The sequence below is a fragment of the Adiantum capillus-veneris genome, chromosome 16 (genome assembly GCF_014529385.1).
Source record: "Adiantum capillus-veneris isolate H3 chromosome 16, ASM1452938v2, whole genome shotgun sequence".
In the NCBI taxonomy this organism is placed as follows: domain Eukaryota; kingdom Viridiplantae; phylum Streptophyta; class Polypodiopsida; order Polypodiales; family Pteridaceae; genus Adiantum; species Adiantum capillus-veneris.
Genome location: NC_140946.1, coordinates 47,993,077 through 48,016,398, shown reverse-complemented (window position 1 = coordinate 48,016,398; position 23,322 = coordinate 47,993,077). Strand labels below are relative to the sequence as shown.

Here is a 23,322-nt window from a genome sequence, read left to right as displayed (position 1 = left end):
AGGGAGGAAGGTGGAATCCTTCCCCCTTTTATAATAGTATAGATATAGATAGAGATAGGCAAATGGAAGTTGGAACTCTTCATTTCATTTCCTCTAGAGTGTTTGACCTTCCATATCGGTCTCCTCCACGCACTTCCCTTTTCACATCCTTAAGTCCATAAATTGAAACGAATTCGAGCACCTAATCTTTTAATTTTTTAACTCTCCATTTTCTGATTTAAAACCAGCTCAATTACCCAACTTCTTGACATTTAAATTTCACACTCCTGAGCAGCAGAAGACGAAGCTGTTCTTTTTCCCTTATTTTCTAGAGCCGAATCGATCGCGCTTTTGCTGCTGCTATGGTGATCGTGTAGCAGAGGACCATCTCTTTGCTGTTCTCGAAGCGATTTGGTAGCAGAAGCCCATCTCTTAAGCAATCGCTATCTGCTATTCTTCTGGCCCTTTCGTCTACAGATTTTCGAAGCACAGACGATCATTTGAAGCGTAGCTAAACTCTGAGTTTGTACGTGCTACCTCTTGCAGCTTGCCTACATCAATCAACATTGGGTAATTGTTTGAGCAAATAGTTACTTATGTGAGTATTGTGAATATGCTCTTAGGCACATCTGCTCCAGCTGTTTGCAGAATTTGGAGACTGGAGCGATGACGAGCTGGGAGTGGAAGCAGGCCATGGGCCAAACATTGCAGAAGCTTGTCAACGACATGGGCATTTCCATGCCTGTTGGAACCATCGCTGCTTTGTTGATCACTTCTTTTGTTCTTGCTCTTTGTATGCCTGCATTGATTTTAATTTTCCTTTCGATCTTTGCTAATCATCCTTCTATCGTTTTACACACATTTTTCTTGTGTTGCAGTTGCACGGTTTTCATTCAAAAAGAGAAAATCAGACACCATTCTACTTGCGGGACTAAGTGGATCTGGAAAGACAGCACTCTTTTATCAGGTGTGGTTTTCCTTCAATCTTGGCATTACTGTAGCATTTCAACCCACATTTGCTAAATCTTTGATGGGTTGAGGGAGATGCACCACAATGATACAAGTGACATGAGTCACATTCCAGCATAAATTTGTTAGTTGGTGCAATAGTGAAACAACATTATGTTGGAACATTATGTTGGTGTGAGACAAGGCAAGCTGCGTGCTGAGAAGCTGCATGAGCAGGGTAAATATAAGACCCCCCAAGAATTTGTGAGTGCAGATGTGTTGGCATATATATTTTAACCCATAAACCTATAAGGAAAGATTTGAGTTGAAATTCTCATTAGAAAACAATTTATGGTTAGATGTGTGTGTGTGTGTGTGTGTGTGTGTGTGTGAGAGAGAGAGAGAGAGAGAGAGAGAGAGAGAGAGAGAGAGAGAGAGAGAGAGAGAGAGAGAGAGAGAGAGAGAGAGAGAGACTATGCCTAGCCATATGTGACGTAGATGGACCTGCACGAGGCTTCCATGTATGTGTCCACACTCTAGGTTAGCTAGAAGCAGGATCCCGGCTCCTAGGTCTTTTTGAGGGTTGAGAGTATTTGTTTTCGCAATTTTATGCTATGTGGTATTTTATTGCTGATGTGGCATAAGTTGCCAATTGGCAACTTATGGCATTTCTGAGGGCGCCCAACAAGGACCCTCATGGGCTAGGGATGGGGGACGCCAACCTTGGGTTGGGGGTGGATGGGAACAGGCGGATGTGAGTGTGTACTGTGCAAAACTGTGAGCTCACTATTAAGAGAACAACAAATGACAAGCTGCATCAACCCTCAGCTCTAGCATTTGCAAGAAAGAATGCGTCTACACCATAAATGAGTGGGCGCTTGGTAAAAAACATGGACGATTGGACAAAAATTGGTGAGAGTGTGTACCGTGTAGAATTGTGAGCTCACTATTAAGAGAACAACAAATGACAAGCTGCATCAACCCTCAGCTCTAGCATCTGCACGAAAGAATACATCTACACCATAAGTGAGTGGGCGCTTGTAAAAAACATGGAGGATTGGACAAAAATTGGTGACCCGAACCCGACAAAGCCCGGCAATGCATCCTAAATGCCATGCATATGGATGGCCAATAATATCCTTACAGGCATGCCCTAAATGTGTGTGAAACTGTAGGAGGTGATTACAACACCCCCTCGAAGCACTTGATGTTGAATAAATTGACAAAAGACCGAGGTTTGATAAGGAACGGACTTCGTAAAGAATCTAGATGTTTACTAGATTATTCGCGCTAGGATAAAGAAAAATCTCCAACCAAACCCCGCTCTTGTACATAGTGGAATTGGACCTTGATGTGCTTGGTTCTCGGAAATTCTTGAAACTAGCGAGTCACATGCCAAGGTGGTATATCAGTACAACAATATTGAACTTGAAGGGAAAACAACAAGACTTGAACTTGAAACACACTGAAGATGAGACACAGAGTGGTGAAGTTCCACTCTCACTGGCCCCTCAATTAGGCACTCTTGGCAGTTAATTTTATTGAACAAAAGTCAAAGTTACTATTTTTGGGAGTGCATGAAACCGGCCCGTAGGGCGGTAGGTGTTGGCTTTCACCCGAAATTCTTTACTTTAAACACACACACAGAGCACTTTGCAAAGAGAACCTGCGACGGGAGTTAACACTTGAATACACACACGGCTCGGAAGCTAGAATGCTCCGAGCAGACGCCGACAACCTGTAGGCCCCAAAATTGGTGCCCCTTTCGGTATTTCTTTATTCTTTAGGAGGGTAAATTACAAGGTAAGGTCCTGGGAATCCTTCACGTGTATCCACCTAGATACCATTTGATTTGGCCAAATTTTGGCAGCATAACAGCCCCAAAACTTGCGTGAAACCAATTCCCCTGCTGGAACTCGCTTGCACTGTCGTATACCCTCTGATTCCTGTCCAAAAACAGTAAATTCAGCACGCTGTATTTACTGGTTTTTGCCCTGTTTTCAGCCCCAAACAGTCCCCTAACTGTCCTCTGCCAGTGGGGCACGATTCCCAATGATCCTGGCGTCCGTACGGCTGAAAAACAGTGAATTTACAGCGCATACACAGCGCTGATTTTGCACCTGTACGGTGAGGTTATGACCCTCACCAGTGCCTGCTTTGGAGCAGCAGCTAGCTACCCCTGTTCCTGCTCAAGGAGGCTCTTGCCTCAGCACAAAAGCATGAACCCACACAACTGTACATCAGTCAAATGAGGAGCCCTCTTGTGGGGCATCACATAACTGCACGTAGGGGAGAGAGAGAGAGCAGTGTGTAGTGTGCAGGGCATCACTCCTAGCACCACACTGTACATGAGAGGGAAAGAAAGCACTCCATAGCTCTTAACCTGTGACAGGTTGCAAATGAGGCCTCTCCCAGCATAAAAATCAGCGCCCATTTTTCTGCAAGAGGCAAGTGCATGAAAAGTTGACACTTGGCGCATTTACAAGCATTTGCCCGTTTCGGGCTCGCCGCTTAAAAATATCCTGACCGGTTGCCCAGTTGACTTCGCGGCAGAGTTATAAAGTGTTCCCCTAGTCATACCGGAGGTAATGTCGCGAACACATTTCACGGCCCAAAATAGCAGTTCCCTAAATTTTAGGAGATGCTTCCGTTGGGCTCCCACTGGTCTTCTGACCATCTATCCTCATTGGGACCGCATCCAAAAATGCAATGTGGCCCAACTGTCGGATACTTTTTGTTGGTAGTCCCACCTTGACTTTACGCCTTAATTGAGTTCACTTCCTAGTATCCACCAACTTGCTAAGTGCGACGGGGGGACCTATATGATCTTGCTCTGAGCCTAGACATCCTCTTACCATACGAATTCCAGTGCCGACCACTTCCCATCTGCGGGTGAATCTACCGTTCACATTGGCCATACAATGTCCGACCGTTTGCTACTTCAAAAAGAGGGTCTTAAACAAATAAAATAAACCCCATTGGAAAGAAACCAACAACCAAGGTTAGCAGTTGCCACATCTCTGTGACATGGTTAATAACTGCCACGTCCTCGTGACATACCCCCCTCTTGAAATCGCAAACGTCCTCGATTGCATACCATAAATACATGCCACTGATGATCTTGTGCTATCAACACTCTTTTATCATCGCATGTATCCGCAAGAAAGGTCGTAACATACATAGATACAAATGACTTAATGAGGCCTTCATACTTTTGCCATTTCTATCTATGGCACTGAATTCATATGTACATTTGATGTACTAGCTCTATCATTATCCCTCCTTTGCACACGTGGGGTTGGGGCATAAGTAGGCTGTAACCCAAAGGCTTCAAGGTAAAGCTGCAATACATTTGGTGACTCTGATAGTTCATGCTCTTCCATCCACTTTGCATCCATAGGCGGATAGTTCTTGAACTTCACCAAATAGCGTCTTGCAACTTGTCCTTTAACTTTTCTGGCCTTATGTGCCAAAACTTGCTCAGGTACCAGGATCTCATCAAGTTCCTCAACTTCTGGCTGATCCTCAACTGGCATATCTTCTGGCACATCACCCACGAAGGGTCTTAGAAGACTCACGTGAAACGCATTATGAATCTTCCACGCATCAGGCAGTTTCAGCCTGTAAGCCACATCGCTGATCTTGTCAAGCACTTGAAAAGGCCTATAGTAACGCATGCTGAGCTTAGGAAACAGCCGTTCCTTGCCCTTCATCTTCTTTAACCTTGTCTTTTCGAACCTTAAGAGAACCCAATCACCTGGTGATAGTAGCAATTCACGACAGTGACGATCAGCAGCCTTTTTTTGTTTTGCCTGAGTCTTCTCCAAGGCAACTTTAATTTTCTTATACATCTCATCCATGTTCTCAACATATCGATCTGCCTCAAAGATCTTGTCCTTTGTGTGCAAAATGGGAGGAACCTTTTTGCCGCCTTCAACAATTTCAAAAGGTGCTTTACCAGTAGACGAATGCACCGTATTATTGTACGCATACTCAAGCATAGGCAAATACTGTTCCCACTTGCCCTTATTATCTGACACATAGCATTTCAGCAGATCTAAGACAGTAGAATTAACCTCTTCTGACTGTCCATCAGTTTGTGGATGAAACGAAGACGAGAACTTGAGCGTAGTACCCATGTTCTCAAACAATCCTCTCCAGAACAAACTGGTCATGCGAGGATCACGATCACTGATAATCGATTGTGGCATACCATGGTACTTAAACACATTGTACATGAACAAGCGTGCCATCTGATCAGATTTTATCTTCTTCCTGACAGGGATAAAATGGGCCTGCTTGCTGAACCTGCAGATAATGGTCCATATACCATCATTCCCTGTTGGCGTCCTTGGAAGATCAAAGATAAAGTCCATAGCAATGCTTTCCCATGGCTTATCCGGAATCGGCAGTGGTTGTAACAACCCTGGTGCCTTTTGCCTGTCAAACTTGACCTTTTGGCAAACTATGCATGCTCGCACAAAGGCATCCACATCTCTCCTCAAGGTAGGCCAATAGAAGAACGTCTGTACCGCTTTGACTGTTGCATCAATGCCACGATGCCCTGCATACAGTGGGACATGACTCTCTTCCATGACCTTATGTCGCAGTGGCCTAGTGACACAAAGTCTGCCATGCATCATCATAAAACCATCTCTGAGGAGGTAGTGCTCATGATGTTGCCCCTCTTGTAACTGTTCAAAGATCCTTGCAAAATCTTCATCAGCAGTATACTGTTCCTTCATGTCATCTAACTCATGATGATAAGGAATTGACACAACTGAAATTTGTGGCTTTCTTGATAACGCATCAGCCACAACATTCTTCTTGCCTTCCACATGCATAATCTGGAAGTGGAACATGGAAAGAATGTTTGCCCATCGCATATGCTTTTTGGATAACTTTGACTGTGTCAAGAAGTATCGCAAGGTCTGATGATCTGTTTGGACAACAAAATCAGCACCTAAGAGGTAGTGCTTCCAGCTAGAAAGCGCATGAATAACGGCCAAGAGCTCTTTCTCATAGACTTGCATAGTCCTCTCTGGCCCTTGCAAAATTCGGCTTTCATAGGCTACTACCCGTCCATCTTGCATTAGCACTGCTCCGATGCTACTGCCACACGCGTCACATTGGACCACAAATGACTTCCTGAGATCTGGCAAAACAATAACTGGATCTGAAGTCAACTTTTCCTTTAAGAGACTAAAAGCTGAAATCTCTTTTTGGGTCCATCTGAAAGTGACCTCTTTCTTTTGCAATGCGTGAAGAGGCGATGCTATCTCTGCAAAATTTCTGATAAACCTTCTATAGTAGGAACACAATCCCAAGAAGCTTCTGACATCGTGCACAGTCTTCAAGTCTGGCCATGTCTTGATAGCTTCGACCTTTGCGGGATCCATTCTAACACCATCCTTTGAGACTATGTGGCCCAGAAAGTGGATCTCTTCAAGGAAGAATTCACTTTTCTTAGGATTGACAAGTAACCTGTGACTGCGCAGCTCTTCGAACACAATGGTCAGGTGACGCCTATGCTCCTCTTCATTCTTCGAATACACAATCATGTCATCGAAGAATGTTCCAACAAACTGTTGATGCGAGCGGAAAATCCGGTCCATCATTCTGTTGAACGTGGCAGGAGCATTTGTTAGCCCAAACGGCATCACTAGAAACTCATAAAGACCAAATGTCGTTCTAAACGCAGTCTTGTGCACATCCTCTGGGCTTATACGAATCTGATGGTACCCACTCTTCAGGTCTATCCTGCTGAAAATTGCAGCACCCTCTAAATGATCGAGAATATCATCAATGCGAGGAATAGGGAACCTATTCTTGATGGTATTCTTATTCAACGCACGGTAATCAATACACATGCGCCATGAGCCATCCTTCTTCTGCACTAGGAGCACTGGGGAGCAAAAAGGTGAAGAACTAGGCTGAATCAGCCCCTTCTCTAATAACTCCTCAACCTGGCCCATAATTTCTTTCTGCTGCGCCGCACTAACCCTATAGGGAGGTCTATTTGGTGGGCTACACCCTGGCACCAAATCTATCCGATGGTCCTCAGGTCTCTCTGGCGGCAATTGCGACGGTAATGAATCAGAAAAACAGTCACTAAACTTTTGCAAAAATGCTGACCTTTCTTTATCTAACACAGATAAATTTGACTGATCCTTATCTGAGACATCACGTGCAAAAATCAAGTACACAGAAAGATGATTCTTTATTACAGAAGTGATAGCAGAAGCAGATACAATAGGGACTAACTCTCCTTTAAGCTTTACAACCAAGATGTGAGTTTTGCCCCTATGCTGTATAGTGATCTTTTTGTTGTAGGCATCCAAGACTCCATGCACTCGGAACATCCACGGGATCCCCAACAAGGCGTCACAACCTTCCAGCGGCATGATGTAAAACTCTTCAGTGTCCACATACAACTGAATATGCAGACGCAGTTTTCCAATGATGGGAGTAACACACTCTGAGTGGCCAGGACATGCCAACCCTGCCTCTGCTGTGTACCCCATCTCTTCAGCTCTGATGCCCAGCTTCATAGCTAACTCTGGTGAGATAAAGTTGGCTTTGGCACCTAGATCAAAGAAGATGAGTGCCGTCTGATCCCTAACTTTACCCCATGCCCTGCATAACTCATTGGCATCTGTGCTGGGCCTGTCACCCACCATGTCTGGCACTAAACCTGCCGTGGGTTTTGGCTTCTTGCCTTTCTGGTCTTCTTTATCCTCTGAGTCAGCTGGCCTTTTCCTTTGTGGACAATTGATAGAAATATGACCAGGCTGCTCGCATATAAAGCATTTGTTCTCAGCCATTAGGACCTTCTTTTCCTCGAGCGACTTGCGCACAAAAGGCTTCCTTTTCTGTTTCTTTGCTTGCGCTCCAGAAGTCCCGGTTGAATCCTTGTCTTTGGTGGCCTGTTCTGACCCCTGTGACGCATCAGGAGCCGTTTTCACAAAGGGCTTCTTCGCTGAATTTTTCTTTTGCTGCCCTCCTTTATCACTGCTCGGAAATCCACTGTCCTCTCCTTTCAACAGGGCAAGACCAGTGTTCGCAACTTCCATAAGCTGAGTAAGGGTAGCCACTCTGTTCTTTGTACAGTAATCGCGAAGCCCTTTAGGCAGCCCACAACAATACTTCTCTATCTGCTCTGTCAATGGCACAAATCTGTAGCAGGTCACTGAGAGTAATGCTTTACAAAACCTCCTATTGTACTCCAGCAAGCTCTTGCACGAAGTTGCCGTAAGTTGGTGCCAATCTGTCAGGACATCGGCTTCAAATTCATTTGATAGCCAAGCAGATGCAAACATTTGCTTGAAGTAAACCCAAGTGGCGGGTGCCTGTCCTTGCATTAACAATGTCGTCCACCATGTAAGCGCATTGTCCTTTAAGAAAGTGGCAGCTTTCCTAACCTTCGAGGCCTGTGTAAAATTTCCTCCCGCATAAGCTGTATCAAATTGCTGGAGGAAAGTAAGTGCCTTGGTCTTGTCCTCGAAACCATTGAAGGTACTGAACTTTACCGCTGCACCACCTTCTTTGTAAGCCTTCGGCTTCTCTAGTGCCCCCAAGTTGTCATACGGGATGGTCTGCAACATGGGCACTGTACTAGGCATGATCGGCGCGTGTTGGCCATTCACATTTTGCGTCAGAGGTGCGATATCTGGCTGCTGTCCAGAAAAACCAGCCATGCCAAAATGACCCTGTGGCACCCCAAACTGGCCCTTGTTGCCGTGGAAACCTTGCTGCATGCCGATAGTACCATACATGGGGTTTGGCATGATGCCTTGCATACCCCCGAACACTGTTCCTGGCATGTACGGCTGACTTCCAGACGCATAACCAGCCATACTTTGGAACATTGATCCACCCCCGAAATACCCAGGATGTACCGTGGGTGGTGGAAAAACTGAGTGCATAGCCTGATATCCAGCTCCCTGTCCATTCAAGGCAGCATGCTGGTTCTGAAAGGTGGCGGGCTGAACTGGCATAACCTGTGGAATAGGCGTTCTAGCCACCTGTTCAAGCACGGGAGGAACCTGCTTTGGAGCCCCCGACTCCGCAACATGCGAGTGTTCCCTTTCCTCCTGCGCCTCATGAAGTACCTGGGCTTGAGCTTCAACAAGCTCTGTACGCGGCGTAGGTTGCCTATTTTGCTGTTGCACTGGTGGCGCTTGCAAGAATTCCATAAACCTCGGATTCTGCACCAGCTGCGAAAAGACATTCACCGCGGCAACTAACTGAGTCTTAAACGCATCATCCTCAAGTTGCCTTGTCATAAAGCCCTGTACTACTGGAGGGACATTCACGTTGATAGGAGGTACAGACTGACGTGGCCGTGAGCTCTCGCCAATCTCAAAAACCATAGGAATCTCCTGCCTGTCCTTTGGAGAGGAACCCTCTTCCATAATTCCCTTCCCCTTGTCGGCCATAGTGTAATCCCCGCGTTCTTGCACTGTGTGTCTTTACCCTGAACAATCCAGGCTCACTCTTTAAGGAAAAAGTGATTGATATCCCGGCAGCGGAACCATGAAACCGGCCCGTAGGGCGGTAGGCGTTGGCTTTCACCCGAAATTCTTTACTTTAAACACACACACAGAGCACTTTGCAAAGAGAACCTGCGACGGGAGTTAACACTTGAATACACACACGACTCGGAAGCTAGAATGCTCCGAGCAGACGCCGACAACGTGTAGGCCCCAAAATTGGCGCCCCTTTCGGTATTTCTTTATTCTTTAGGAGGGTAAATTACAAGGTAAGGTCCTGGGAATCCTTCACGTGTATCCACCTAGATACCATTTGATTTGGCCAAATTTCGGCAGCATAACAGCCCCAAAACTTGCGTGAAACCAATTCCCCTGCTGGAACTCGCTTGCACTGTCGTATACCCTCTGATTCCTGTCCAAAAACAGTAAATTCAGCACGCTGTATTTACTGGTTTTTGCCCTGTTTTCAGCCCCAAACAGTCCCCTAACTGTCCTCTACCAGTGGGGCACGATTCCCAATGATCCTGGCGTCCGTACGGCTGAAAAACAGTGAATTTACAGCGCATACACAGCGCTGATTTTGCACCTGTACGGTGAGGTTATGACCCTCACCAGTGCCTGCTTTGGAGCAGCAGCTAGCAAGGAGGCTCTTGCCTCAGCACAAAAGCATGAACCCACACAACTGTAAATCAGTCAAATGAGGAGCCCTCTTGTGGGGCATCAAGGAGGCTCTTGCCTCAGCACAAAAGCATGAACCCACACAACTGTACATCAGTCAAATGAGGAGCCCTCTTGTGGGGCATCACATAACTGCACGTAGGGGGGAGAGAGAGAGCAGTGTGTAGTGTGCAGGGCATCACTCCTAGCACCACACTGTACATGAGAGGGAAAGAAAGCACTCCATAGCTCTTAACCTGTAACAGGTTGCAAATGAGGCCTCTCCCAGCATAAAAATCAGCCCCCATTTTTCTGCAAGAGGCAAGTGCATGAAAAGTTGACACTTGGCGTTATTTACAAGCATTTGCCCGTTTCGGGCTCGCCGCTTAAAAATATCCTGACCGGTTGCCCAGTTGACTTCGCGGCAGAGTTATAAAGTGTTCCCCTAGTCATACCGGAGGTAATGACGCGAACACATTTCACGGCCCAAAATAGCAGTTCCCTAAATTTTAGGAGATGCTTCCGTTGGGCTCCCACTGGTCTTCTGACCATCTATCCTCATTGGGACCGCATCCAAAAATGCAATGTGGCCCAACTGTCGGATACTTTTTGTTGGTAGTCCCACCTTGACTTTACGCCTTAATTGAGTTCACTTCCTAGTATCCACCAACTTGCTAAGTGCGACGGGGGGACCTATATGATCTTGCTCTGAGCCTAGACATCCTCTTACCATACGAATTCCAGTGCCGACCACTTCCCATCTGCGGGTGAATCTACCGTTCACATTGGCCATACAATGTCCGACCGTTTGCTACTTCAAAAAGAGGGTCTTAAACAAATAAAATAAACCCCATTGGAAAGAAACCAACAACCAAGGTTAGCAGTTGCCACATCTCTGTGACATGGTTAATAACTGCCACGTCCTCGTGACAGTGCACACACACTCCCTTTGCGTCATTCTTAAGTCACAGTTCGAGGAATGTTAAAACTTATTTTTACAAGTGTTAAAAGCACCACAATCATCCAGTAACTTTGATTCTCGCTCAATAGCGGCCAAAAATCATTTGCTTTCTATAATTGGTGTAAAAAGTAAGTCGTAGGGCAAGTTTGTGCCAGGTCAACCTTAATCTGTATGCTACCACATCATCAGTTACAATCGTGCGATTTGCGTCGTGAAATGCGACAGTTTGCGGGTTGCTAGACTTTGAGACAGGTCTTCCAGTACTGTTCCAGTACGACTCTTCTCTCCAGTACGACAAAAAGCTTGTTCTTCAGTAGGCTCTGACTCCATGCAGACATGAGAATACACTCATAGAGCATGCATTTGCACATATTTGTACCAAATTTTGGATAGCAATCACAATGCTCAAATTAATTATTCATATCTAGATCCACATTGGATTCTGACAACGATGACATGTAATCTTGGTCCTCACTAGACTTCAAATGCTATCAATCTATCTAGTCATCTCATCAAGGCCTCACCGACCTTTGTATAGAACTCTTGATGTACTAGAATGTTTTAAGGCAGAATGCTGCAGCCTTTCTTCTCATATAAGTCCTTAATCACAATACTATCAGCCACAGGTGCCATGATTATTGCAAAAGGTCGTAACCATAAGACTTCCATTCACATTCTGTCAAGTGCAGCGGAATTGAAATGGTTGACAAGATGTAGACTTTACACTTCCACAAATCTTTACTTCTTTCCTTGCTTGAACGCGTGCTACTTAGCACAAATGATGGTTCCTTTTAGAGAATAAGAAAAAGAGTTGGAGATGTGTAGAGGGAGAGAGAGAACGAGAACGACACTTGATGGGGTCTCAACCAACCCTCTCAAGGGCCCACCACACCATTGCCGATGTGGTACTTGCTTTTGATTGTGTAAATGGAATGTACCCACGCAATACCTCAAATGCAGTCTGTACTGACTCGAATGGGGGGTGTTGCCGTGGTAACTCTTGAAAATGAAGCACCTCCGGGGCTGATTTGATGCACCTTTGGATTTAGCTCGGATCTAGTACCCCATACAAACACAAGGGACACTTTACTTCACTTGAAAGAACTAAACTGAATTGAAAGAGAGAGAGAGAGAGAGAGGGAAAAGAGACGACACTGAATGCCGAATCCCAAACCCTCAAGGACCCCCTTGCTTTGTTGTCAGAGCAAGTACTTTCTTTATTCTTGCACAATGCTCATACAATGTCTAAATGCTGAGATGCTGATGCTAATGGGTACTGATGCTGGGTACTGCGGGGAACTGAGGTATTGAGGTATTGAGAGGTTCTATGTCGACGACGAAGACGATGACGACTAGGCACTGATGGGTCTATGTTGACAACGATGCTGTTGACGACGAGGTACTCATGGGGTCTATGTTGATGACGATGATGTCGACGACGAGGTATTGATGGGTTCTATGTGGACGAGATGATGTCAAAGACAAGGTACGGATTGGTTCTATGTCGATGACGATGATGTCGACGACGAGGTACTGATGCTGTGTTGACGATGATGATGTCGATGACGATGACGCTATGGCTGAATGCCGGAACTGCTAGCGATGTCGATGGCTAGGAACTGCAACCATGACGAGGTTAAGGGGCTGAAATCTGATGCGATCATGCTGGCTGGAAACGCTGATGGAGAGGAGGTTGGAAACGCTGGCTGATTTGGTCTTGCAAACATTGATTTGCAAGTTCTTCCTGTGCTTCCTCTTCTACCTTCAACTAGCGCCCAATGGGTTTCTTTTATAGGCCCTTTAGTCATTTGCCCTACCTACATTCCAACAAGGATAAATGAAAAGTCACTTATTAATAAAATGCCTGCTAAGAGGTGGTTCACGCGTAGTAAATGCCTAAGTGCTGAAATGCGGTCCTGTGCAAGAGAGGGTATGCAACTATGACTGGCCTAGACATGCATGTCCTGCTAGAGGCTCACAAAGTGCAAGGCTAGGTCCTAAGCTAAGAAGACTCGTGCTAGACTGTAGCAGAAGCATGTCCACGTATCGCAAGTGAGGCACATTTGCCGAACTTCTATCTTGATTCTTTATGTACTTCTGATGCTGACTGCTTTTGATGCTTGTGGATGCATAACCAATGAAAACTCCTCCAAACGGGTGGATACTGCGGGTGTAGATCTGGTGCGATGTAAACACCTACCATACGAGTTGCTAGGTAGGCTTACTACTGTCGCAGAATACCAGCCTTGGTGCTAACTCTGCCTTGCGAGCAAGTACTACCACTCGAATAGTCCTTTCATGAAAACATTGCGGGTGAAGCTGAAAGGTAAGGGTGCTCAGAGGTATTTCCAAGGGTTTCTTGTGGATGGAAGTGGATGCGCGCTACATGCGAATGCGAATGTAGAAGAGGGTTAGGGTCCAGGGATCATGTCTCCCAACTCCTTCCATATCCGCATAAGAAGCAAGTAGATCCTGGTACTCAAGATCTGGGTTGTCGTGTATCCGATGCCGATCTTCCTTCAAAGACATGGGAATGAAGATGGGAGCTATTAAGTCCATGATTGGGACTCGAAGATTCTTTCAGGAAAAAAACTTGGGAGAGGTTCTTTGGGTTCTTGGTTCTTTTGGGTTCTTCCCTTGACTTCGTGAAGCCGAAGCATGCACAGAGCTCTGATACCAATGTCAGGTGCAACGGAAGTGTTTATGGATTTAGCAAGGATCTAGTACTCCGCACAAACACAAGGGATACTTTACTTCACTTGAAAGAACTAAATTGAACTGAATGAGAGAGAGAGAGAGAGAGAGAGAGAGAGAGAGAGAGAGAGAGAGAGAGAGAGAGAGAGAGAGAGAGAGAGAGAGAGAGAGATGACTCTGAATGTCGGGTTCCAAACCCTCAAGGGCCCCCTTGCTTTGTTGCCAGAGCAAGTACTTTCTTTATTCTTGCACAATGCTCATGATGCTAATGGGTATTGATGCTACTGATGCTGGGTAATAGGTACTGATGGTACTGCGGGGTATTGAGAGGTTCTATGTCGACGAGGACGATGAGGCACTGATGGGTCTATGTCGACGATGATGCTATCGACGATGAGGTACTGATGGGTCTATATCGACGACGATGCTATCGACGATGAGGTACTGATGGGGTCTATGTCAATGACGATGATGTCGACGACGAGGTACTGATGGGTTCTATGTGGACGACGATGATGTCGACGACGACGATGTCGATGACGAGGTACCAATGGGTTCTATGTCGACGACTAGGTACCGACGGGGTTTATGTCGATGACGATGATGTCGACGACGAGGTACTGATGGGTTCTATGTGGACGACGACGATGTCGACGACAACGATTACGACGATGCCATGGCTGAATGCCGGAACTGCTAGCGATGTCGATGGCTAGGAATTGCAACCCTGACGAGGCTAAGGGCTGAAATCTGATGGGATCATGCTGGTTGAAAACGTTGATCATGCTGGTTGGAAACGCTGATGGAGAGGAGGCTGGAAACGCTGGCTGATATGATCCTGCAAACACCGATCTGCAAGTTCTTCCTCTGCTGCCTCTTCTGCCTTCAACTATCGCCCAATGGGTTTCTTTTATAGGTCCTTTAGTCATTTGCCCTACCTACATTCCAACAAGGGTAAATGAAAAGTCACTTATTAATGAAATGTCTGCTAAGAGGCGATTCACGTGCAGTAAATGCGATCCTGTGCAAGAGAGGGTATGCAACTATGACTGGACTGGACATGCACGTCCTGCAGAGGCTCACAAAGTGCCAGGCTAGGTCCTAAGCTAAAACTCATGCTAGATTGTAGCAGAAGCATGTCCACGTAGCGCTAATGAAGTGAGCACGTGACAAGCTGATGGCTGGCTGCAAAAACACAGCCGATTTGACGCGCTTAGCAGGGCTGAAAATGCAGATGATGATGGACATTGATGGGAGCACTTGATGCGGCGAGGGAATGGCCGAGAAGTGGCTCCATGGGCTGCCCAATGTCCGGGCTGCAGCAGGGAGTTTGCGTTAGCAACCGAGAGGATTTTCGGCGAGGAAGATGGGCCAAAAACTCAAAATGCTGGCTGCTGGCTGATCTGGGCTGATGGTGCTCGTGATGGGAAGCAAAAACGTTAAGGGCTGCAGATGCAAAAACGTTAGGTGGATTTGCTAGCATTCCCACATCCGATGAAAAAATGCTAGCTTAGGGCTTCTTGTATATTGACTTCTTTTAGTACCAAGTCGGGAAAATGTGCAAATGTGCGCAGATGGGAGTTTTCAGGCGATAACTCACTTACATGTGAACCATTTGATGAAAGAATCGGACCAACTCACTTACATGTGAACCATTTGATGAAAGAATTGGACCGACACGTTCCTCTAGCCTAGACCTACATGCACACCATGTCAGATGCCCACCGAAGTGCAATAGCATTTGTGAAAACGCGTGCGCAAATCATTTATGCAAGAGGGTCCCAAAATTGGAAAACCTAATCTAATGCCTGGTTCGGACATGCAGGTCCTGCAAGCAGGCTCACAAAATTGCCGGTACAAATCCTCCTAGGATTCTAGACACTCCTATCTAGAGATATGTACAGAATTGGCTTTGGAAAATAGGCACTGTTAGCTGTCGGTGGATTTTTCTTGAGATTCTTTATAGATTGCACTAACTTTTGCAATCGAATTTGGCTGTTCATGGATTCATCTAGCTGTACAGAGCAAACCTATAACACTGAATCTCTGTTTTCAGTTGGTAAAACTCCTTAATTTCTGCTTCCAAATGCATTTTGTTTTTGCGCTTTCGAAATGCTGATTTTTGTTTGCAACAAACGGTTGTAGTGCAAAAATCTTAAAGCTTATTATAATGTTAACCTTCAATCGCGATCAAAAGCCTATACGCACATCATGAAAGTCTTATTTTCTGCCAAACATTCAAATAAAGTGATGTTTTAAGGATAAGCAAGGCTACATTTAAATAGGTCTTGGTATAAAGCAAGGGATGCTGTGAAGCTAGCTGCTGTCCACAGCAGAAGTTCTAGCTGCATAGCTTCATATGCTAGCACAATTTTTTCCTTGTTTTCCTGTCTGCACAGAATTTTAAGAATCACATTTTTTGTGGTTAACAGTTGCGTGATGGATCTACCCATAAAGGAACAGTCACATCAATGGAAGCAAATATAGAACGTTTCACTTTGCACTCTGACTCTGTCAAGGTTTATGACTTTGTAAACTTTTGTTCTAGTTTGAGAGTATCAAAGCGAGGTGCACACAAAGCACAACAAAGAGAGAAACAATGCTGTCATCAGGTTGTATGAACATGGTGCTAGCTTGAGATTTTTTCAATAGCGATGTTTTTGCACAATGCTTGTCAAGATGGCCTTCTTTATAGAGCACAGTAGTTGAACTCGGGGTAATATATTAAGGAAACCACAGAGAATAGCACCATATGTCTGGATAATGTCTGTCTAGCTTAATGATGACTCCTTAAGTTTTATTCTTTGTGAAGCCCATATGTGGTATGTGGAAGTTATTTTAACATCTGTATTATGCGTGCTGTATGGCAGCAAGGAAAGGCCAATGGTGCTAGTTTCCTGGATTTTCCAGGGCACATGAGATTAAGAGCAAAGTTAGATGAGTATTTAAAAGAGGCAGGAGCAATCTTATTTCTTGTGGATGCAGCAGATTTCATGCCAAATGTTCGAGAAAATGCAGAGTAAGTGAAATATTTGTTTGGTTTATCCCTTTTGCGTAAAGTTGCCACACTTGGAGGCATTCTGTGTGTGTGTGTGTGTGTGTGTGTATTGTTACGTGTTGTCATCTAGTAAAGGTTGAAGTAGTTTTGAGTTTGAAGATCCTAATTGCTTTACTTGTCGCTGCTGGTGAGTCGGCGACCTCAATAAGATGCCACAGAATGCTCTAGGGTCAAAGCTCTCTAGCAACTCGCAAAACCTCTCTCTCCTTACCATAGGACCACATTCTGTTACCTTTTACCCGATAGATGGATGACACACACATGTATATTTGATTTGTCTCATAGGCGGACTTCAGCCTCAAATAGACCTGAAAAGATCTATCTTTTCTCTCTCTCTCTCTCTCTCTCTCTCTCTCTCTCTCTTATTTTTTTTTGAGTAATTTCTTTTTAATAAAATTAGGACTATTTAAATTTTGTGCGCTTGAGAATTGTTAAGTTAGAATTGTAAATCTACAAGATTGAGAAAGCCATTAGGAATGGACATCTCTGAGGCGTCATATGATGGGTGACATAAAGCATCGTGAAGGAGTTGTCCCATAAGTTCGGTGGGAGAGACTCGGTAATGGACATTTCCGCAATGCGCAAGAGAATGGGCGATGAGAGCATTGGTTAGGAAATATTCCATGGTCTGAGGAGGAAATCTGAGTTGAGCAAGAGTTACACGTAAGATGCAAGCACATGAATGAGATGGGTTATAAGAAGCTTTGAAGAAATGAAGATTCTTTCTGAAAAGCAAGTTGCTTTTTGAGTGCTTTCCGGGAAAGCAGATGCGTTCCCATAAAGGAGTCTCTGTGTGCATCGCATTTGTGCATGAGATTGCATCTAGGGACACCTGGGGTGTGTTTGTGTAAGCATTGTTTTCAGCTTATAAGTTTTTACAGAGTTTTTTGAACAGGTTTAGACTCTTTCAAAATGTGGCTGGCCGTCCACTTAATAAGTGGGCAGTCACGTGCCATAATTAGGTCAAAAACAGGGCGTCGCATCTGGATGGCCAAATCTGGCATAAATCGCACCCCTTTTTCCCATTCTGGGCAGCCAGATATTTCCCTATTTTCAGTCCTCAGAAAAACAAGGCGCCCCCTACTGGCCTCTATTCGTGCCGGCCTTCTGCACTTATAAAAGCAAAGCTAGTGCCCCACTCGAGGCATTTGCAGACCCAAATACAAGGCGCCCCTGCTGGAGAAGACACCGAGGAGATTCTACCGCGACTATTCCACAAGTCCTTGCGACGTGCGATCAAAGGTTGCTTTTCCCGCCAAGAGCAACAAGTGACGATTTGTATATGAGTTCTACTAGTGTTTGCTATTGTGTTCGTGTTTTGCAGGTAAGGAGGCTTCGGCCTACACTCGAGGGAATCCGAGATGGTTTGTAGAGCTCTTGTGCTCTGAGAGCAAACCGGAGGATCTCTACGCCGAGAGCTAGTCTCTTGAGTTCCCGTACGGGACGGAAGATTTAGAACGGAGGGGCTTGCTCCGGTTCTTGTGCTTGTAAAAGATTCCTTCCGTTAATAAAGATTCTCTCTAGGGGGCGGAGGGGGGACCATCCCATCTTTTGGTCTCCAATACTGTGTCGATCTTCTCCCTTCTCTCTCTTTCTCAGATTCTATTTATTTTCAGCCTTTTGATTGTTCGTTTGTGTTTTTTACTCTCTCTCTCTCTCTCTCTCTCTCTCTCTCTCTGTCTGAGAAAAAATGCAGCTTGAACCTTAGTATTACTTGCAAATTACAATGAGCTGGAAGGCTTTACAAAAGCCCATAGCCATCACAGATAACCACGCTGAAACCCTTAGGATATAATAAGATTACAAGAGCAAAGGGAAAAACCACAAGCGATACAGGGAACAAAATCAGGGAGATACATCAAAAGGGGGAGAGGAGGAGTAGGGAAAGATTGTAGAAGAGAAATGCAACGAAAGTCTACATTGTTTGCACTCACATAGAGCCGAAAACAGAGCCATATTTATTATTGAAATTCCTTGGAGTTACCAAAACGGGTCCATCCCTAGGGTAGTACAATGCTCGATACAACTGAACTTGAGGCAATGAGCAGGCCACACAAGGACAAAAGAATTGGAAACCAAAAACTAAGAAGTGTAGGCACCACGTGTCGAGGGAAAATAACATCTCGAAACAACTCTAGCACTTTAAATTAAATTGTACTTTACACTTGAGACGAGACACGAAGTGGCAAACTTTCACTTCCAGATGCACTGGCCCCTAGGGCCTAACTAGAGGCCCCTCGTGGTATTTCTTTATTAATTTCTCCATAGATGCAACTGCAAGAGGAGCTCATATTCAAAGGCCCTTGGCCTGTGCTTTTACAAAGCACCAAAGCCCAAAGTCAACTACTTTTAAAATTTGATAGTCCCCGGCCGGTGTAGATCCCAACTTCATTTGCAAGTGGCTATGCCTAGTTTTGGGTGCTTTGTGTGGATGCTAATTCATCTCAGCTCCTTCCCCTCTTTTCTGATCTGGTGTGGACAAGCCACATAACCAAATTATGATCCCCCCCCAACACACACACACACACACACACACACCAAAAAAAAAAACACCCATGAGACCAAAAACAGGGCATACAAAGGTGTCTCGTCTTGCAAAAAGGAGAGGAGGGAGAATGGTTGATACAATTTGGAGAGAGAGAGGGGAGAGAGAGAGAGAGAGAGAGAGAGAGAGAGAGAGAGAGGGGGGGGGGGGGGGGGGGGGGATGTGTGTCGGGTGTGGCACTTGGGTCTAGAAGTTTGAAACTCTTGGATGATGGCCCATCCGTTGCAGTAGACCGCCCACTTACCCTTTGCCTTGAGGACGTGTTGGTGCATGTTAGACAATATACAGCATAGTGGGGATGGGTTATCGGCATGTATGCATGAAGTCAATGTGTGCTCAAGAATCGGATTTCTTTTTGCAGGTGTAATCGGGGGTGATTACTCTCCTCTTGGGAGGATATGACTTTCGAGAACGATAATAATCTGTGTGTGTGTGTGTGTGTGTGTGGCAATTAAAGTGGGGCTTTGACCCTTTGCATTACATAAAATTTACCATAGGTCCATGTAAAAAAAACCCCCAAAAGGTATACAAGGAGATCATGGTGAAAAATCCCAAATCAAACCAAATGATACATCTAAGGATAAAGATACTCCAATTAGGTGGTGAAATATAGCTATTTGGATTGTGATCAAGTCTACACAAATGTACCCAAAGCTCTGTCCACCTCATACGATGTAGTGAAAATCATTAATTCAAATACTGTGTATCTGACTGATATAAAGCATTTGCTGTAAAAACCTCATGTAGCAGCTCACAAAAGCCATTGGATTGTGTGACCCCTAGGTCATGCCTCCAAAATAATCTGCATCCACTTCCTAATGATGTACTCCAAAAAGGATGTAGATCTATGACACAACCAAATTGTAAGAGGGGCAACCAAATTGTAAGAGGGGCAGTGAGGACCCACTCGTCGTCCACCTCAAAAGCCAAGGGAAGGTACCAAGATGCACATCTCTCTAACCAAACCAACTTCCCTAAGGCTTCTCTTAGCTGACTCTCAAATGAATTTGCAGATTGTTTGTTATCCATAAAGTGGTATGATATGTGTAATGTGTAGTGGAAGTGATTGATGGTGAATGTTCGGGATGTGTAATCACTTTCGGCAATGGACGGGACAGAAACATAGAGATAAGTGCATCTACACAGTTGGCAATACTTTAGCACTTTAAAACACTTGAATAATTGTGAAAGAAAGAGGGAGAAATTGACACGGCACGACAGAGTTTCGAGCCAAGACGCATTGACCCCAAAGAGTGGCCCCTTTGGTATTTCTTCATTATTACACTTCGCAAAGTACAACTCCCGAAGGTCCAACTCCCTCTGGGTTCTGTGTCTAGATGCTCTTGACGAGTGGCCCTCTAGACACTTAAAAAGGTACAAGGGATGCTCAAAAGCAGAACCCTACAAGCGTCAGATCCAAAAGCACTTGATCCTAAAAGAATCTGTACAGAAAAGCTGGCTCCAAAATCCGCCTAAAACACAGCGAAATTGTAGAAATCTGTACATGCTGCCATGTGTCATGTCAACGCAAAATGCGGAAATAGTTGTACAACGTGCCACATCATCATACACTACGCAAGTGTGTGAGCACTTTGTTTAACAGTTGGTTCCCTCGACAAGTTCTTGCAAGTTGGGGGTTAGGATTTCTTAATCTCAACCTATTATTAAATTTAGGCCACTCTACAGGACTTCACAAGTTGGTATTCTTCTATTTCTTCTTCTTCTTCTAGGCTTTAGGCCCCTCGGCTGGAATCTGTAATCTGCTTCGACTCAATGTCCTTAACTTCGTCTACGATCTCAGGTTTAGCTTCTTGAATAATCTCCTTTGGGGTATCTCCCTGAAACGTCAACCAAAAAACACGGAAAATGGTGTGCATTGACCATGAGTTAGGCAGCTGCAAATTCATAGACACATCTTTTGCCTTTTTCATGATTGGAAATGGACTATGCTTTTTAAAAAAAATGTGGATGGAATGCAGATGAAAAATGTGACTTTTAAGTGCCAAACTTTTCAACGAGTGCAAGACCAAAATGTGATCTAAACTTGACTTTTCTACCTAAAATTTTCAACTTGGGCAAACCACAAAGGAAATACCAATGCTTGATGGACTGTCACAAAAATACGGAAGCGTAAACTGACGTTTAATTGCATGTCAAATACTCAAGAGAATTAGAGGGAGAGAGAAAACTTGACACTTCATTGGGGACCAGAAGATGGGCTGGTCCCCCCCATAAAGAGAATATCTTTATTACTAAGGGAGAATCTTTACAAGCACAGGAACGGAGCATACGTCCGTCCTCTATTCTTTCTTCTGTTCTGTTTTGACTACTGACTGAGAAAGTGTTTCCACTTTCTTTCTGCTTAGGGGATTTCCCCTCTTCTGCGAGACTGGTTGGAAGCTCTCGAAAAGAAAGTCTATCTTCCAAAACAGCTCCTCGGAAGCTCTCACAGAGGAGAGTCCATCTTCCGTTATGTGTTGCCTTCATGCTCATTCATTCATGCATCGAACACAAAAGAGAAACAAGCAAAATGCACACGCACATGCTTGCTGTAATTTTCTGCACATAACCTGAAATTCTTACCTGTGCACACCCCTACGCCGAAACAGAGGTCTTCTTCGCGATGGAATCGCACCAAACTTGATGTAGGCTTAGGATAAGGAGAGAGAAGAGAATTTCTATGGTTGATCTGCTGAAAACAGCCCTAATCGAGGTGACTAGGGGCTGAAAACAGAGAATTACAGCAGCCGCACTCTGCTAAGAGAGCGTCTACGGCAGCTTCTCGCGATGAAACTTCACCAGAAGGTGTCTATGACTGTGAGATCCCTTGTTCTTGACAATGGGAGCACAAGGCTACCACATATGTCGCAAGGGGCTGCTCTCAAGCTTCAATGGAGGGCTCCACCGCGTAGAGCACGCTCACATTAGGGGGGGGTAGGTGCACTGTCAGCCTTGAAAATGGGGGAGGGGGGGCTCCTAAATAGCCATCAGGGAGAGGGGGCGCTAGGAAGAGAGAGAGGGTGAGAGTGAGAGTGAGAGAGAGTTAGTTTGCATTGGTAAGTGTGCCACTTGGCACACTTAATAACTTAAAAAACCCCTCAACTTTCACTTTTAAAAATCCCTAGGCTATTAATGAGATGTGCAAATTAACTCACAATTGCACACACACAGATGCTATTAATGAAATTGTTCGCTGCTCCCCAGCGCAATGCCGTACCGACACTGCTCTGGCATTACTTGTTCGCACTTGTCCGGCCATTTGGTCCGGCATAGACAATTTAAAAATACATTAGTTGACTTATCCTAAGGCCGTAAAATGATTCAGGCCTTAGTATTATTATTCTAAGGACCCCATCTCATTCCTGTGCTTGCACTAGCGCACGTATTTTTCTGAGCCTGTAATCTGAGGTTGCTATCTATCCCTTTATTGAAGTCCCGATTTCCCAATCGCTAGGGCTTCAGGGTATTTTTTTGCTAGGGTCTCCCTGAGGTGCACTGGCCCAAACTTGGGCGCACTTGAGGCCCCAGAACTGCTAAATCTATTCTAATGTGCACACAACTAATTAGATAATTCTTTTCTCGTAAATAAATTAATTATTTACAAAGTCTGACTTAGTTACATGGACAATTGTGCTAATGCTTGTGCTCTGGTTGTGTCCTTTCAAGGAACGAGTATTACCATATACATGTGGTAGTGATGTGTGTGAACACACTAGGACCGCCGGGGCATTTTTTCCCTCTTTAGGAGGTTTTTTCCGAGCATTGTATATACGCCCATCACTCTAGGGCTATCTATCTTTCCATTGCACACTAAGTAACACACTCTCTATTGTGTGCCTTGAGCTTCCTTCGTCTTCTCCAAGTTGTGTGTGTTTCTCTGCAACCCTAATTCCAACAATTGGTATGAGAGCAGGTTGGGTCCTCCCGGGCTTAGTCGCTAGCTGCTCCAGTAAACGCCTGCTCACTTTCTCCGATTACAGTGAGGTTT

General features: G+C 45.0%; 1 protein-coding gene across 6 annotated transcripts in view; it reads left to right on the top strand.

Annotated features, from left to right (window-relative positions):
• Positions 1-252: 252 nt before the first annotated feature.
• LOC147438995 (uncharacterized) overlaps positions 253-23,322 on the top strand; it is a 46,529-nt gene continuing 23,459 nt past the window's right edge. The window contains exons 1-5 of one of the 6 annotated variants that reach the window (XM_086484937.1): positions 253-505; positions 628-772; positions 858-946; positions 16,164-16,250; positions 16,602-16,750. In XM_086484937.1, coding sequence (XP_086341063.1) covers positions 646-772; positions 858-946; positions 16,164-16,250; positions 16,602-16,750 — 452 coding nt within the window. In that variant the 5' untranslated portion in view covers positions 253-505; positions 628-645. Of the gene's footprint in view, positions 550-602; positions 773-857; positions 947-16,163; positions 16,251-16,601; positions 16,751-23,322 lie in introns of all 6 variants that reach the window. The other 5 variants (XM_086484936.1, XM_086484935.1, XM_086484933.1 and 2 more) reach the window with 5 other exon arrangements.